Source organism: Macaca fascicularis, chromosome 3 (genome assembly GCF_037993035.2).
Source record: "Macaca fascicularis isolate 582-1 chromosome 3, T2T-MFA8v1.1".
NCBI classification, from domain to species: Eukaryota; Metazoa; Chordata; class Mammalia; order Primates; family Cercopithecidae; genus Macaca; species Macaca fascicularis.
The window spans coordinates 149748482-149767177 of record NC_088377.1 but is presented as its reverse complement, the minus strand read 5'-3'; the positions used below and the strand labels follow the sequence as shown (position 1 = coordinate 149767177).

Below are 18696 nucleotides of genomic sequence, written 5' to 3'. Positions count from 1 at the left end.
TAAATGTCCACAGGACAAACTGGGAAAGATCAGACATTGACACCCTAACATCACAGTTAAAAGAACTAGAGAAGCAACAGCAAACAAATTCAAAAGCTAGCAGAAAACAAGAAATAACTAGGATCAGAGCAGAACTGAAGGTGATAGAGACATGAAAAACCCTTCAAAAAAATCAGTGAATCCAGGAGCTGGTTTTTTGGAAAGATTAACAAAATAGACCACTAGCCAGACTAATAAAGAAGAAAAGAGAGAAGAATCAAATAGACACAATAAAAAATGATAAAGAGGATTTCACCACTGATCCCACAGAAATACAAACTACCATCAGAGAATACTATAAACACCTCTACGCAAATAAACTAGAAAATCTAGAAGAGATGGATAAATTCCTGGACACATTCGCCCTCCCAAGACTAAACTAGGAAGAAGTCAAATCCCTGAATAGACTAATAACAAGTTCTGAAATTGAGGCCATAATTAATAGCCTACCAAGCAAAAAAAGCCCAGGAACAGATGAATTTACAGCCGAATTCTACCAGAGGTACAAAAAAGAGCTGGTACCATTCCTTCTGAAGCTATTCCAAACAATAGAAAAAGAGGGTATCCTCCCTAACTCATTTTGTGAGGCCAGCATCATCCTGATACCAAAACCTGGCAGAGACACAACAAAAGAAGAAAATTTCAGGCCAGTATCCCTGATGAACATTGATGCAAAAATCCTCAATAAAATACTGGCAAACCGAATCCAGCAGCACATCAAAAAGCTTATCCACCACAATCAAGTCGACTTCATCCCTGCGATGCAAGGCTGGTTCAACATATGCAAATCAATAAACATAATCCATCTCATAAACAGAACCAATGATAAAAACCACATGATTATCTCAATACATGCAGAAAAAGCCTTCGACAAAATTCAACAGCACTTCATGCTAAAATCTCTCAATAAAATAGGTATTGATAGAATATATCTCAAACTAATAAGAGCTATTTATGACAAACCCACAGCCAATACCATACTGAATGGGCACAAGCTGGAAACATTCCCTTTGAAAACTGGCACAAGTCAAGGATGCCCTCTCTCACCACTACTATTCAACATAGTGTTGGAAGTTCTGGCCAGGGCAATCAGGCAAGAGAAAGAAATAAAGCATATTCAAATAGGAAGAGAGGAAGTTAAATTGTCTGTGTTTGCAGATGACCTGATTGTATATTTAGAAAACCCATCGTCTCTGCCCAAAATCTTCTTAAGCTGGTAAGCGACTTCAGCAAAGCCTCAGGATACAAAAATCAATGTGCAAAAATCACAAGCATTCCTCTACACCAATAATAGACAAACAGAGAGCCAAATCATGAGGGAACTCCCATTCACAATTGCTACAAAGAGAATAAAATACCTAGGAATACAACTTACAAGGGATGTGAACGACCTCTCCAAGAAGAACTACAAACCACTGCTCAAGGAAAGAAGTGAGGTCATAAACAAATGGAAAAAGATTCCATGCTCATGGATGGGAAGAATCAGTATCATGAAAATGGCCATACTACTCAAAGTAATTTATAGATTCAATGCTATCCCCATCAAGCTACCATTGACTTTCTTCACAGAATTAGAAAAAACTACTTTAAATTTCATATGGAACCAAAAAAGAGCCCATATAGCCAAGACAATCCTAAACAAAAAGAACATAGCTGGGGGCATCACGCTACCTTACTTCAAACTATATTACAAGGCTACAGTAACCGAAACAGCATGGTACTGGTACCAAACTGATGCTGGTACCAAAACGGAACAGAACAGAGGCCTCAGAAATAACGCCACACATTTACAACCATGTGATCTTTGACAAACCTGACAAAAGCAATGGAGAAAGGATTCCCTGTTTAATAAATGGTATTAGGAAAACTGGCTACCCATAAGCAGAAAACTGAAACTGGATCCCTCCCTTACACCTTATACAAAAATTAACTCAAGATATATTAAAGACTTAAATATTAGACCTAAAACCATAAAAACCCTAGAAGAAAACCTAGGCAATACCATTCAGGACAGGCATGGGCAAAGACTTCATGACTAAAACACCAAAAGCAATGGCAACAAAAGTCAAAACTGACAAATGTGATCTAATTAAACTAAAGAGTTTCTGCACAGCAAAAGAAAGAGCAGTTGAAAGAGACAAAGAGGGACATTATATAATGGTAAAAGGCCTTGTTCAGGAAAATATAACAATCCTAAACATACATATACCTAACACTGGAGCTCCTAAATTTATAAAACAATTACTAATAGACCTAAGAAATGAGATAGACAGCAACACAGTAATAGTAGGGATGAGAGTAAATTTTTGCAATCTATCCATCTGACAAAGGTCTAATATCCAGAATTTACAAGGAACTTAAACAGATTTGCAAGAAAAAGCAACCTCATCAAAAAGTAAACAAAGGATATGAGCAGACACTTCTCAAAAGAAGACATTTATACAGCCAACAAACATGAAAAAAAGCTCATCATCACTGGTCATTGGAGAAGTGCAAATCAAAAGCACAATGGGATACCATCTCATGCCAGTTAGAATTGTAATCATTAAAAAGTCAGGAAATGACAGATGCTGGAGAGGATGTGGAGAAATAGGAACACTTTTACACTATTGGTGGGCATGTCAATAGTTCAACCCACTTTGGAAGACAGTATGCCAATTCCTCAAGGACCTAGAACCAGAAATAGCATTTGACCCAGCAATCCCATTACTGGGTATATACCCAAAGGATTATAAATCATTCTACTATAAATGATTATAAATACATCATTCTACTATATTCTGCTGTTCTGTATCTTTTAAGTGGAGTGCTTAGGCCATTTACATTCAATGTTAGTATTGAGATGTGAGGTACCCTTGCATACACATGCACACGTATGTTTATTGCAGCACTATTCATAATAGCAGAGACTTGAAACCAACCCAAATGCCCATCAATAATAGACCAGATAAAGAAAATGTAGCACATATACACCATGGAATACTATGCAGCCATAAAAAAGGATGAGTTCATGTCCTTTGTAGGGACATGGATGCAGCTAGAAACATCATTCTCAGCAGACTAACACAGGAACAGAAAACCAAACACCACGTGTTCTCACTCATAAGTGGGAGTTGAACAAAGAGAACACATGGACACAGGGAAGGGGAACATCACACACTGGGGCCTGTTGAGGGGTGGGGGGGCTAGGGGAGGGATAGCATTAGGAGAAATACCTAATGTAGATGACGCGTTGGTGGGTGCAGCAAAGCACCATGGCATGTGTGTACCTATGTAACAAACCTGCACGTTCTGCACATGCATCCCAGAATTTAAAGTATAGTAAAAAATACACATAAATAAAATTTTTAAAAAACAAAAATAAATTAAAAAAAAAGAATGTGTATTCTGCAGTTGTGGGATGAAATGTTTTGTATATATCTGTTAAGTCTATTTGTTTCAAGGTATAGTTTAAATCCATTGTTTCTTTGTTGACTTTCTGTCTTGATGACCTGTCTAGTGCTGTCATTGGAGTGCTGAAATTCCATACTATTACTGTGTTGCTGTCTATCTCATTTCTTAGGTCTATTAGTAATTGTTTTATAAATTTAGGAGCTCCAGTGTTAGGTATGTGTATGTTTAGGATTGTTATATTTTCCTGGACAAGGCCTTTTACCATTATATAATGTCCCTCTTTGTCTCTTTCAACTGCTCTTGCTTTAAAGTTTGTTTTGACTGATACAAGAATAGCTACCTCTGCTTGCTTTTGGTGTCCATTTGCATGAAATGCCTTTTTCCACTCCTTTACTTTAATTTTATGTGAGTCTTTATGCATTAGGTGAGTCTCCTGAAGGCAGCAGATAGTTGGTGGTGAGTTCTTATCCATTCTGCAGTTCTGTATCTTTTAAGTGGAGCATTTAGCCCATTTACATTCAATGTTAGTATTAAGATGTGAGATGCCCTTGCATTCATTGTGCTATTTGTTGCCTGTGTACCTTGGGTTTTTTGTTTTTTGTTTTTGCTTTTTAAATTATATTTTTGTTTTATAGGTCCTGTGTGATTTATGCTTTAAAGAGGTTCTGTTTTGATGTGTTTCCAGGATTTGTTTTAAGATTTAGAACTCCTTTTAGCAGTTCTTGTAGTGGTGGTTTGGTAATGGCAAATTCTCTCAGCATTTGTTTATCTGAAGAAGACTGTATCTTTCCTTCAAATATGATGCTTAGTTTTGCTGGATAAAAAATTCTTGATTGATAATTGTTTTGTTTGTGGAGGCTGAAGATAGGGCCCCAATCCCTTCTAGCTTGTAGGGTTTCTGCTGAGAACTCTGCTGTTAATCTGATAGATGTCCCTTTATAGGTTACCTCATGCTTTTGTCTCACAGCTCTTAAGATTCTTTCCTTCATCTTAACTTTGGATAACCTGATGACAGTGTGCCTAGACATCTTTTTGAGATGAATTTTCCAGGTGTTCTTTGTGCTTCCTGTATTTGAATGTCTAGGTCTCTAGCAAGGCCAGAAAAGTCTTCCTCGATCATTCCTCCAAATATGTTTTCCAAACTTTTAGATTTCTCTTGTTCCTCAGGAACACTGAGTATTCTTAGGTTTGGTCATTTAACATAATCCCAGACTTCTTGGAGGCTTTGTTCATATTTTCCTATTCTTTTCTTTTTGTATTTGTTGGATTGGGTTCATTAAAAGACCTGTCTTCAAACTCTTAATTTCTCTCTTCTACTTGTTCAGTTCTATTGCTGAGATTTTTCAGAGCATTTTGCATTTCTATAAGTGTGTCCAATGTTTCCTGAAGTTTTGATTGTTTTTTCTTTGTGGTATCTATTTCCTTGACTATTTCTCCCTTTGCTTTTTGTATTGTTTTTTGGATTTCCTTACATTGGGCTTTGCCTTTCTCTGGTACCTCTCTGATAAGCTTAATAACTAACCTCCTGAATTCTTTTTCAGGTAAATCAGGGATTTCTTCTTGGTTTGGATCCCTTGCTGGTGAGCTAGTGTGATTCTTTGGGGGTTGTTAAAAAGCCTTGTTTTGTCATATTACTAGAGTTGGTTTTCTGGTTCCTTCTCATTTGGGTAGATTCTGTCAGAAGGGAAGTCTAGAGCTGAAGTCTGTTGTTCAGATTGTTTTGTCCCATGGGGTTTTCCCTTAATGTAGTACTCTCCCCTTTTTCGTATGGATGTGGCTTCCTGTGAGCCAGGCCGCAGTGATTGTTATCTCTCTTCTGGGTCTAGCCACCCAGCAAGTCTATCCAGCTCCAGGCTGCTACTGGAGTTTGCACAGAGTCCTGTGATGTGAACCGTCAGTCTCTCCACCATGGATACCAGCACCTGTTCCGGTGGAGGTGGCAAGGGGTTGAAATGAACTCTGTGAGGGTTTTTAGCTTTAGTGGTTTAATGTTCTATTTTTGTGCTGGTTGGCCTCCTGCCAGGAGGTGGTGCTTTCCAGAGAGCATCAGTTGTGGTAGTATGGAGAGGAACTGGTGGTGATTGGAGCCCTAGAACTCCCAAGATTATACGCCCTTTGTCTTCAGCTACCAGGGTTGGTAGGGAAGGCCCATCAGGTGGGGGTAGGGCTAGGCATGTCTGAGCTCAGACTCTCTTTGGGTGGGTCTTGCTGTGGCTGCTGTTGGGGAGGGAGTGAGGTTCCCAGGTCAATGGAGTTGTGTACCTAGGAGGATTATGGCTGCCTCTGCTATGCAGGTTGTCGGGGAAGTGAGGGAAATCCGGCAGTCACGGGCCTCACCCAGCTCCCACGCAAACCAAAAGGCCAGTCTCACTCCCACAGTGCCTACCCTAACAGCCCCAAGTCTGTTTCCAGGCAGTGGGTGAGCAGGGCTTGAGCACTTGCCGCAGACTATCCACCTCCCAGCTGCAAAAGAAAAGGGCTTAGTTCTTCCCCAGCCTGTGGAGTCTGCACGCTGGATTCACGCCTTTCCCCGAGTTCTGGCCAGGAGGTTTCTCGCCTGGTTCAAATTGTTATAAAGTTCAGCTGGAAACTTCCTTCTCCCTGTGGCATTTTCCCCACACCTCTGGCTGCCCTCCTGAAGGATCCCTGTGGTGCCAGGCAGGAATGGCCTGCTTGGGGACCCAGTGAATTCACAGGGTCTTTCCTGCTGCCTCCTCTACCCCTGTATCTCACTCAGCTCTCTAAATTGACTCAGCTCCAGGTAAAGTCAGAAACTTCTCCCACAAACTAAACCTTCAGTTTCTCACTTTTGCCGTTTGGGCACTCGCAGTATTTGGGGTATCTCCCGGGTCCTGCAATAGTAGCCCAGTTCCTTCAGAGAGTCTGTGAGTCCTCTCAGCAGGTTTGTTCTTGCAGTCATTCTGGAGCTAAAATTCACGATGCAAGCCTCCACATGCTGCTCTGTCAGTCCGCATCAGAGCTGCAATCTAGTTCTGCCTCCCGTCTGCCATGATGATCCCTTCTGGGCTGAGCTGTTCTTATTCAGAGTCACTTGCATTTCTATTGACAAATATTGTTATCTTCTTGAGGGCCTGGACCATACTTTCTTCATCATCTTCCCAACATACAGCTCAGTGCTTGGTGTATAGTTCAGTGCTTAGGAAATTTTTGTGTTGAATGGATTTTTATTTTACCTTCATGAAAACTTTCTAAAGTTATTAGTTCAAGTCAAGCTTTATTATCCCCATTAAGGCAACTAACGAAACTAAGCCTCAAAAAGACCAGAAATCCAGGGACAGGGTTGGAATTCTAAAGATCTTCTAACTCCAAACCTATATTCTGACTTTTCATCTGTCTCCATATTTCATGACAATAAAAAACACAGTTGGGGCCAGGCGCGGTGGCTCATGCCTGTAATCCCAGCACTTTGGGAGGCCGAGGCGGGTGGATCATGAGGTCAGGAGATCGAGACCATACTGGCTAAAACCGTGAAACCCCATCTCTACTAAAATACAAAAAATTAGCCGGGTGTGGTGGCAGGCACCTGTAGTCCCAGCTACTCGGGAGTCTGAGGCAGGAGAATGGCGTGAACCCGGGAGGCGGAGCTGGCAGTGAGCCGAGATCACGCCACTACACTCCAGCCTGGGCGACAGAGCAAGACTCTGTCTCCAAAAAAAAAAAAAAAAAAAAAAAAACACAGTTGGGTGACAAATGATATGAGTGATACCTAGGTTTGATCTATTCTTAGCAATTAGTATAATAATATTTTTAAATGTCACTAATAATGAAACTAAGGAAAGAATGCTATTTCCCTAATCACTTAGTTCACATCATCAGATAGATTGCTGTAAAATAGGAAAGTTCTTCCGTTTGATATGGAAATGTATACAAATATTTATGGTCATAGATATGTTTATGAGTTTTTCTCTGTACATTTTTAATTCCAGCTGATGAAAAATTATAATTCAGTATCATTAATTTAATGGTAATTCTTTTGATTAACATAGTAGCTTCATGTAAAAATTTCCAGGAGTTCCTCATTAGTCACAACGATGAAAAAAGTAATTAGGCCCCATCAGTAAAGCAACTCATGCTGGCATTCACACTGCATCATTGACATCAAAGTTTGTGGTGTGCCGTAAATTAGTATAGTTCTGATTATGTGAAAATGTAAAACTGTAAGCATTATTTATAAAAGTGTGGTGCTAATTAAAATATCTATATATTTCTTAGGATTTTTTATAAAGATTTGTTACAAACTTGCATGAAAATTCACCCTCAAAAGTAGTCATAGGTGGATTTCTTTTTTGTAACATCATTATTTATTTATCCTATCAGGCCTACCCCAATTATTTACTGGGCAAAAGAAGATGGAATGCTACCCAAAAACAGGACAGTTTATAAGAACTTTGAGAAAACCTTGCAGATCATTCATGTTTCAGAAGCAGACTCTGGAAATTACCAATGTATAGCAAAAAATGCATTAGGAGCCATCCACCATACCATTTCTGTTAGAGTTAAAGGTATATTGTTTAAAATCCATTCTTCTTGCCTTCATGAGAGACCCTGAAACTTTAATTAAATGTGGTTTTCATTATATTTTAAATAATGATAAATGTAAATTTATGTCAGCATTCATGGTACCTTGGCTCTCTTCTCATTGCTATTTGTAGTGCATCTAAATCAGATTAAAAATTTACTTGTTCAAATCTTCCTCACAGAAGAATCCCGATTAATAAACGTAGGAAGAATGAAGGAAATAGAAAAGTCAACATTAGAATCCCACAGTAATAACTGCAGCAGGCAAGATCAAACAATGAATGCTAAAATTAGTGGGTGAAACTTTAAGGAGAAACAGGGTATTTGCATAGCTTCAAAGTGTTTTTATCCTGCAGAAATTAATTACTGGGGAAGTTTTAGCATGTCCACAAATACTTTATTACTCCTTTTTTAGAAGATGGAGCTTACTTTCCCTCTTCTTGAGTGTATGCTGGACACTAATGAACAGAGTATGGAATCCAGGGAAATAGTAACTTTGGAGTGGAGAAACCTGGCAGACAAAATCTTAACCAAGTGATGAATGTTAGCATCAACAATAATAAGTCATGTTGATATCATATATTCCCTCACATGGTACAATTAGAAGGATTCATGACCTTTGAGATATTCTCAAAAGCCTAAAACCTCAGGTAACCATGAGAAAACATCAGACAAACCTAAGCTGTAAGACAGTCTATGAAATAAGTGACTCTTCAAAATTGTCAAGGTCACAAAAGACAAGGAAAGACCAAGAAATTGTCAGATTGGAGACTATGACAAGTAAATGCAAAAGATGTTACAAGTAAATATGGTGTCTAGGACAGGATCCCGGGACAGAAACAAGACATTAATGCAAAAATGGGAAATAATAACAGAATGTAGAGTTTAGTTAAGTACCAGTGTTAACTTTTCATTAGGTAACTGGACCATGGTCATGTAAGATGGTAACATTAGAGGAAGCTGAGTGAAGGACATATGGAAACACTCTGTAATACCTTTGCAACTTTTCAAAAATGATGTTTTTAAGTTGCTTTCTAATTTTATATATATATATATATATTCTACAGGGCTTGGAATTTATTTTATTTATTTATTTATTTTGAGTCGGAGTCTCGCTCTGTTGCCCAGGCTGGAGTATAATGGCACTATCTTGGCTCACTGCAACCTCTGCCTCCTGGGTTCAAGCAATTCTCCTGCCTCAGCCTCCCAAGTAGGGGGGATTATAGGCACCCACCACCACACCCAGCTAATTTTTTTTTTTTTTGTATTTTCAATAGAGACAGGGTTTTACCATGTTGGCCAGGCTGGTTTCGAACTCCTGACCTCAAGTGATCCAGCCACCTTGGCTCCCCAAAGTGTTGGGATTACAGGCATGTGCCACCGCGCCTGACCCAGAATTTAAATTTGTGTTTCTTAGCCCTACCTATATCTGTAATTTGCTCTGTATGCTTAGATAAATCTGTCAATGTCTGATTAATTTTAATGTAAAGTGAGAAAATGAGATTTGTATCAAACAGGTCTAGAAATAATACATATATGTGTGTGAGTCTCTTTAAACATTCTTTTGAAAATTTTAAGTGTTTGAAGCATCATTTATAAATCTATTTGCTCAAAAAAATGAGACTAAACAGTTTAGTGTGAAGTACTTGCTTGTATTATTAAAATAGTTCAATATGTTCTTTTGCTAAAATGCTTATTTGATTCAGATTTTTGATCTTTTTTCTTCCTCCTATAAAGCGGCTCCATACTGGATCACAGCCCCTCAAAATCTTGTGCTGTCCCCAGGAGAGGATGGGACCTTGATCTGCAGAGCTAATGGCAACCCCAAACCCAGAATTAGCTGGTTAACAAATGGAGTCCCAATAGAAAGTAAGTTGCCTTGACTGGTTCTAGTTGCAGTATATTTTTAGAGCATATATACATCCCAACAATGAATAAATGGTGATAAAAAATAATTCAGGTTAAGGAAGGAAGCCACATGTATGTTAAACAGAGGCACCAAATTACCTTTGTGTTTTATTACCATTAGATATTTATTATGAGTGTGAATAGTTTATGCAGTTAACATAATGGTATGTGATGACAGGTACTTGGCAATATTTCCTGTTTTTTACTTGGATAATGGGAAGAATGACAGGGTCAGAAATAAATATCACTGAAAAGTTTAGATGATCTTCTTTGTGCAAAACATCAGGTGATTTGTGGAAATGTCATAGGTGCTAGAGGAGATAGGTGGGGAGACTTGGCATAGAGCCAATGGATACGACAAGCATGAGAAACCCAGCTGTCTTAATTTAAAGAGTTTTCAGTCATAAGTATAGCAAGTATAGCCCGGGTGTTCCCACTGTCTTCCAAGGTCACCGTCCCATTTGATACCCAAAGAAGAACACATCCTTTGACCCTGATCATATACAGGATGCTTTACCTTTGCCTACAGCTCCCTCCCTGAAGGCCGCTGATATCATCCTTGAGCAGCACCTGGGCAGCCTAGCTATACCTGTTGCCCCGTTCAGCAGCCTCCCTGCTCTGCCACTCCACTCCTTGCACTTCATTAGCCAATTTCTCCAAGCTGCCACTATGCTGCCCAATGTGTGGCTTCAGGCCCTCCCATTAATCTGCTAAATTGTAGCAAAGGCCAGCTTTACAAAATTTGGCTAAAGGCATGGGGAGAGTCAAGGGAATTGTAGCAAAGAAAAAAATCTTTAAATGGATGTTGCACCTCACTGCTCCTTAATTCCTAAGCCATGGCCATGAACAGAGAACCCACTAGACTCTCCTCTTCCACCACCCCACCCACCACCAGCTACTGCTGAGAGGAGCATCTTTCAACATTTTCCCCTTCTTGGAGTCCAGACCTCCTCTTAGACACCAAGACAGAGAGAGTCAGTTCTGGCATCAAACCCAGCCTTAGGTTCACTCTCCCAGTCAATAACATGATTACCTGCAAAGATATTCTTTACTCACAATAAAGATAGCCCTCAGGCTTATGATACAGGACAGACTGGCTTTGACTGCCTCCAAGTCAGAATCCAATATTGGTTCTACATTTACATAACCAAAAGGTCTGCTGAATTGACTTTCCCAAAGTAACACCACGCACTTCCCCTAAGATTTTTCCAAAAAACTGCTGGCAGATTTAAAGTGGCACAAGTCCCTGTTTCTTACCATCAAGGTCTGACAACTGCAGGGTGACTGAGTCATCGCAGCCTGCTCCATGAGTATTTATTGGAAGTTCACTTGTGTCTCATAGCACAGTAGCTGTCAGATGCTTTGAAACAGGCAGCTGTGTTCACTGTAAAAGGAAGTGTATTCCTGGGAGAAAACAGATGCTAGAGGCCAGCAAATAGGGTTTGGGTGTTTCCACTCCCAATTTTAACCAGGATCAGGATCCAGAGAAATGGCAGAGAGTACTTTGTGGTTGTTTCAGGAAGCTCTTGTACTCTCGGGGGAATATGAGTGAAAACTGAGAGGAAAAAGTAGAAGAAAGCCCAGAACTAAAGAAGTTTTATAGTGGCCAGGCATGGTGGCTCATGTGAGCCTGTAATCCCAGCACTTTCAGAGGCTAAGGCGGGCAGATTGCTTGAATACCAGAGTTAGAGACTAGCCTGGGCAACATGGTAAAATCCTGCTTCTACAAAAAATAAAAAAAAAATTATCTGGTACAACATGTGATTTTCTCAGGAATGCATACAAAATAGCAATAAATGATGATACATGCTTGATACTTTTGCACCATGTTTTGCAGCTCAGAGTTTTTGTGTCCATTTATGGAAGGTTAAAAGTGCCCCTGAGATCTAGACTCAGTGAAACTGACAAGTGGAAGGGACTGTCCATCTAGCCCTTCAGCAGGGAAAACGGGGGAGCCAGGGGATAAACCCTCAAGCTTGACAGCCAGAGTGCAGTCCTATGCAAGGCAAATTGAGATGTTGGTGGATGACATAAGCAAGGGAGGATTAAATAATGAGGCTGATTTTTCTTCTTGATTTGCTCAGCTTGTTGTCCTTCCAAACCAGCTGTCTTAGTCCATTCCTACTGCTGTAACAAAATGCCTTAGACTGGGTAATTTATAAACAACAGAAATTTATTGCTTACAGTTCTGGAGTCTAGAAAGTCCAAGATCAAAGCACCAGCAGATTTGGTGTCTGGTGATGGCCTGTTCCTCACAGTTGCTGCCAAGACCCTTAGAACAGCACCAGTCCCACTCACGAGGGGGAACCCTCATTTCCTAGTCACCTCCCAGAGACCCCACCTCTTAACCTTGGAGTTAGGTTTCAACATGAATTTTGGAGGGACACCAATATTCAGACCATAGTACCAGAGTATGCAGTGCCTCTGAGGGAACCTTGTAAATCCAGTCACCTACACAGCTTTGAAAATACACTCATAATAATACTCCCCTTTTCAACTACATTTTTGTGAGGAGGATCAGCTGTAAAAGGCCTGCTTTGGGGGTACAGAATAGTAATACCAGGAAGACGTTAGGTCCTCTTGTAACCCTAAATTGTCTGATTAGGTAGAGAAGAAAGAGTTAGGACTAAATATCTCAAATCAGATCAGCTCATTTCTTCCATCCCAAAAGTCTTCCTTAAGGCCCCATGAGACAGAAAAAAGGAGGCTGAGCAGACATGGCTGGAATGCCACAGCTCCTATAGATCCAGGGTCGGTCACCCTCTGGTGTGCCTCAGAGCTGTCACTCTGGTGGACTTGCAGGGAGAGGAATACCACACGGTGTGGCAGCAAAGCAAGGAACCCGGCACCACCAGGCCGCTCCATGGTGCTGGTAGCAGGTGCTGCATGTTTACACCAAGGTAATGTGAAGCCTCCCTGGAAGGGGTCTTTCTTGACATCTGGTGGCCAAGCTGAAAGTGGATTACCATTTGGACATCTCATAACTAAAAGGTGATGAGCCAGCGGGTCCCCTGCACAGCTTTCTGAACGATGACACTGCAAAGGTACAGTTGTTCCCTGCCCCTGGCCTTCTGCAGCTGGCCCATCTGCAGCTTCTGCTGAGTGGCCTCGTGGGTGGATGCTAAGTCTTCAACAGCTAAGTTCAAAGTGAACTCTGCATGCCCCCACCGTGTGTTGATCTCCCCGATCCAAAAAAATGAGAGAATGAGGGGGATGCAGAAACTATCCAAAAAATTGACAGACATTTAAGGAGTGCCGCTCTCTTTTTCATCCCCTTCTTGGTAATTGTCCCATGAATTTAGAGGCCCCTAAAGGGAATTGCCTTTGAGGGTTAGGGACCATCCTGGAAATGGGGCACCAGTGCTTGTTTCCCATCTGCAGTTTGCTGACTTGTGCACCCCATAGATACATCTAGCAGTGTTGGGACACAGGGGAAGGATAGCAGGGAGATGTAGAGAGGTGAAGGTAGGAACTGAGGGCACAGACTGCCACAGTGTGTGACAGGACTGAATTAGCACAGTGAGGACTCCTTGCCTTCATCATGGGGTCCTAGTGTAGGCCCCAGAAGTGAGCTGGGAGCACAAGCTGGCTTGCTGACAGCCCTTTCTACCCAAGAGACTGCAGACATTGCAGGTGGACCAGCTGCTGCAGGTGAGGGTCAGGAAACAGCTGTGCTTCTGAAGTACTGTTGTGCAGGCGCTGTGCAGTGTCCCCTCCAGGTGCCTGAAGTTTGTCTCCTGTGCCACACAACAGAGACACAGTCAGGGGACCATGCTGCCAGGTACATAGCCTCCCCACTCCTGACTTACAGGTGAGCACCTAGGGACGCTGACTATCTCCTTTCGCCTCTGCAGGCTCTGGCTGCTGAGTGCACATAAATATTGTAAAAGGAGAAGCTGGTTCAGGGAGGGGAGTGGTAAGAAGGGTTCTTTTAGCAAAATGCGATGTTATTGATCTGTGACTGTGCATTTCAGACCTGAAAGCTACTGTTTTAAAAAAAGTGGAAAAATTAACTCCAAAAGTGTCTGGGCTTTTATTTCAGTGTCTTCTGGAGCTTTGCCCTTCCCCTGTCCCCAGGACTGGCCAGTTTACTTAAAGCTTTCCTTGAAGCAAAAATCACAGGCTGTATTAAATAAATGTGGAATTTTCCCAAAACCACCTAAAATTTTGTAGATTGTTTTAAAACAATCTACAAAAGTTAGAAAAAAGAACACAGCTGCAGAGAACTGGTGCTGAAAGAGACCTTTGATTTTATTGTGTAATGGGAGGGTGTGAAGAATAGAACCCAGGACCAGAAAGAAAATGAACTTGCTATTGGCTGGATTGGGCCAAGCATTTCCCTGCTGTCCCCTAGGAGGTTGCTTTTCAGAACTTAAAAGCCACACTGAGGTGGGTGTTTTTGAGTTCCTTTTTCCTCCTCCTGGTCTTCCCCACTGGAGAGCCTGTGCCATCCTCGTGGTGGTGCCCAAGGCCGTGGCCACTGTGATTCCTATCTCTGCAGGAGAGTCTAACACTTGCCGATCCTTGATAGTTTCCAACATGTGTTGTATTAGGTCTCTGAGACTCTTCTGCATGACACATGGATAAGATCACACCATTACTGTGTTAAAAGGCACCTGTCCTCTCAGGGATGAGGAGGGAAAAGAACTAAGAAAATGCGAATGGGCAGAAGACCTCTTCCTGGCACAATGACATATTTTTCTCACGGTGAAAGATGTTGAAAGCCAGTAATCTGAGATAAGCACCAGGAGAATGGCGGGCTGGTCCAGGATATTCCTGGTGTTTCATCACGGCATCCTCCCTTCTTCCTTTTCACAAAACTAAGGGGCTCAGTGGCATCCTCTTGTAGGGATGGAATAAGTAAATGAAGAGGGAAATTTAACTCTTCACCCAGAAATGTGTTCTACATTATGCCCAAATGTTCACATTCCAGGAAATGTTTACAAAGCTGACTGACTGAGAAAACCTGAGCAGTAACCTCATTTAAACAGACCAGTACGTGCTGCCGTTTGTAGTCTCTTGTCTCCAAAATGCATAAAATACTATATGATTAACCTGTTTCACAAAGTTATTTTAAAAATGAAATTATGCAGTAAATGTAAAAACATTTTAAAGATTGATAGTACTCTGTTCATGTAAGATGGCATGACTATTATTCTTCTCATTATATAAATGTTGAAAGCATTTATAGTTTTACCCACCAACGTCAGGAGAGTTGGGTTATAAGTATTTTCTGAAGCCCATCGCCCCAGTTCTGGACCTTACCTTTGGGGCTTTAAGTTATTTGTTGTGATTCTGTGCTTTTAAATTTCTTTCTCCAGTGTTCACTGACAGCAAATGAGGTTGGTTATTCCCAGAATTAATGATTATTCCTCTGGATAATTTGGATTTGCATACTAGAGAGTTACTCTACCCGCTAGCAAGCCCATCCAAAGGCTCCAAATGTCTCTACATCAGTGATTTTACTCTGTGTCCAGCTACCAACCGAGCCTCCATATGTCACTGTGACAGTTCCTGGGTTTGTTTGCATTTTTAAACGAGTACTTAAGGAAAACGTAGCCCAAACTCCCATGGAGAGAGGTCTGCTTACTCATTATTCTTCCCTAAAGGGTTTATTTTGTTCCTAAATACTTCGCCAAAAATAAATATTAGAAGACTGCTCTATTTAGCATATATAAGGCAGATACAGTCAGATGCCTTTCAGGTAAAAAATATCTTCCCAAGAGTTGATGGCAAACAGAAGTGCAACTGAGCTACACAAAAGCTTTCTGACATGGTTTGTTTGTGACTGATGAGTCTTCACTTGGGGAAAATTGTCCTACTGACATTGTTGAGCTTTGCCCTCCGAGTTCATAGTCGTGTAACGTTATTATTATTATTGTGGTAAAAACACATAACAAAATTTACCATCTTAACCATTTTAAGTGTACAGTTCAGTAGTATTAGTGTATTCACATTATTGTGCAACAAATCTTCAGAACTAGAGCCCTTTATCTCTTAAATATTGTGTGGTGGTGTAACTTTTAAAAACTCAATATATTTAAGGAATTTGAGGAACTCTTATATAGTCTGCCACCCATCCAGAGAGATTCGGCCCAGAGCTCTGCCTGGGACTCATCACAGTCTGAAATACACGCCACTCCACTCCACTGCCTGGAACATCCACAGAAGTGCAGTCAGGGTGGGCACATGGTGGGCACTGAGAGTGCCCTGAAGAGTCCCACCATAGAGAGCCCAAGTGCTGGGTCCAGAAGTGCTAAGAATCTTTTTATCTTTTTTCTTTCTTTTTTTTTTTTTTAGCAACTTTAAAAATTCAGTTTGTTTCTCTACTTTATTCTTGTATTATTTTTTATTTCCATAGATTTTTGGGGAACAGGTGGCATTTGGTTACATGAATAAGTTCTGAGATTTTGGTGCACCCATCACCCAAGCAGTGTACACACTGTACCCAATTTATAGTGTTTTATCCATCACTGCCCCCACACTTTCCTTTGAATCCCCAAAGTTCAATTTATCATTCTTATGCCTTTGTATCCTCATAGCTTAGCTCCCACTTATGAGTGAGAACACATAATGTTTGGTTTTCCATTCCTGAGTTACTTCACTTAGAATAATGATCTCCAATTCCATCTAGGCTGCTGTGAATGCCATTATTTCATTTCTTTGTATGGCAGAGTAGTATTTCATGGCATATATATAACACAGTTTCTTTATTCACTCATTGATTGATGGGCATTTGGGCTGGTTACACATTTTTGCAATTGCGAGTTGTGCTGCTATCAACATGTGTGTGCAAGTATCTTTTTTGTATAATGACCGGAAGTGCTAAGAGTCACTGACAGAGAACAAGTCTCCAGAAATGCTGCTTTGTGTTCTAGCACCCCTTGTTGAGGCAGTAGGTGAGCATCACTGAGATTGTGGGAGTCGGAAAGGCCCCAGTCATACAAGACTTGGGATCTGGGACATATGGGCCGCCCTAAGGTACGCTGCGTTTTCAGGGTCCATGGCCGCCCTAAGTATACTGTGTTTTCAGGGTCCATGGCCGCCCTAAGGTACACTGCGTTTTCAGGGTCCATGGCTGCCTGCCACAGCTACAGTTCGCTTTCTAGGCCAGTGTGACATATCCGTCCTCTGCTGTCTTTTATCAACGAATCTATATGCCCTGTTGAAGGAATTATGACTTGCATTTGTTTTCGGTTTGGAAGAACATGTTCCTTAAGGCAATTGTATTAGAGTCATAAACAGAAGATGTAAGCTAAGGAGTCAATTCAAAGTATCTCAACACCCCCACATCACTAATTGAACAACCCAGAGTATCTAAGATGATTTCATAAATGAGTTACTGATGGTGATCAGTGTTGAACAACTGCTTTTTTTTACATTTTTCCTTGGGAATGAAGACATTAATCAGTCCATGAGGAGTAACTTGTAAGTTAGAGTTTTAATAATCCTTGGATGCTAAAAACTTGTTCCAAACTTAAATGTATGGTGAATTCTTTAAATATTCGAGTCTAAAACATCTGAAAGACCTTTAGGCTATAAATGTGATACAGTATGTGGTAGACAGAATAATCCCTTCCCCCACCCCACCCCTCCATGATGTCTACATCCCAATCCATTGAATCTGTGAATATGTCACCTTACATGGCAAAAGGGAGTTTGCACATGTGATTAAGGTTAAGGACCTTGAGATGGGGAGGTTATCCTGGACTATCTAAGGTGGGCCCAATTTAATTACATGAGCCCCCAAAAGCAGAGTGCCTTTTCAGGCTTTGATGGGAAAGAAAGATGACTATGGAAGAATGATCAGAGAGATGCAACATTGACAGCTTTGAAAATGGAGGAAGAGGATGAATGTGGGTAGCCTCCAAAGGCTGGAAAAGGCAAGGACATGGATTCTCCCCTAGAATCTTCAGAAAGCAATGCAGCCCTGCTCTTGCATTGGTTTTAGCACAGTGCGATCCATGTCAGACTTCCAACCTACAGAACTGTATAATAGTAAGTTTATGTTGTTTTAAGCTACTACATTTGTGGTAAGTTGTTACAGCAACCATGGAAAACTATTACAGAATGAGGGAGCAAAATACTTCGAGTTTGGGTCATAAAACAAGGATGTTCTATGGTTTGGTTGATTTTTATACAGTGGGTTAATAAACCACAGATGAAACAATTTTTTTTTATTTTAAAAGTGATAAAAGAGTCTAAGTACCATGATGTCTTAGATGCACAGCCTTTTCCTGTCACCAAGGAAAAAGAAGTGGTGCTTAGAAAGAATATAAAGTCTTCTTAATTGGTTCAAGTTGCAGGAGCAGTTTAAGAGAAAAGGTGCTGTTATTTAGTTTTGATTTTGATCATCGTGCAGAGACAGAGACCTAAATCCCTCGTAGTGCACTTCTAAAGTGATATAATCTCAAAGTCTAAAGTGTATCATTCACAGAAAGGAATTCATCTCCAATCTCATGGAAGTTCCAAATTGCTGGGCATGCCCGGGACTAAATCCTCACATATTATGTTACCCAGCCAATTCTATTCCACTTCAGTAAGGATCAAGCCTGGTCCTAACATTTAAGCACTTGAGAGATTTAGCTGAAAACATTGTCTTCAAGAAGAATTTACACAATTTATTTCTACTTCAGCTTCAAGAATATCCACAGCAGAAAAATAAATATTTTCACATTTGGTTATTAGCCCCATACTGTTTATGTATTTGTTGATTTATTTGTATCAAGAAGAGGCTCCTAAGAGGAACAGGTTTGAACAAGCTGGAGTGTTTCTATATTTTTTACTGGCTTTTGCCATTTCCTCTTGATCATTAAC

General features: G+C 40.7%; 1 protein-coding gene across 50 annotated transcripts in view; it reads left to right on the top strand.

The window, feature by feature from the left end:
• The window catches only part of NRCAM (neuronal cell adhesion molecule), a 305104-nt gene that overhangs the window by 235509 nt on the left and 50899 nt on the right, over positions 1-18696 (top strand). For all 50 annotated transcript variants that reach the window (XR_012432792.1, XR_012432791.1, XR_006696751.2 and 47 more), the window contains 2 exons: positions 7771-7955; positions 9709-9840. Coding sequence is in view for 47 of the 50 variants with exons in the window: in XM_074035817.1 (XP_073891918.1) it covers positions 7771-7955; positions 9709-9840 (317 nt within the window). In the remaining 3 variants the exon portion in view is untranslated. The remainder of the gene's footprint in view (positions 1-7770; positions 7956-9708; positions 9841-18696) is intronic.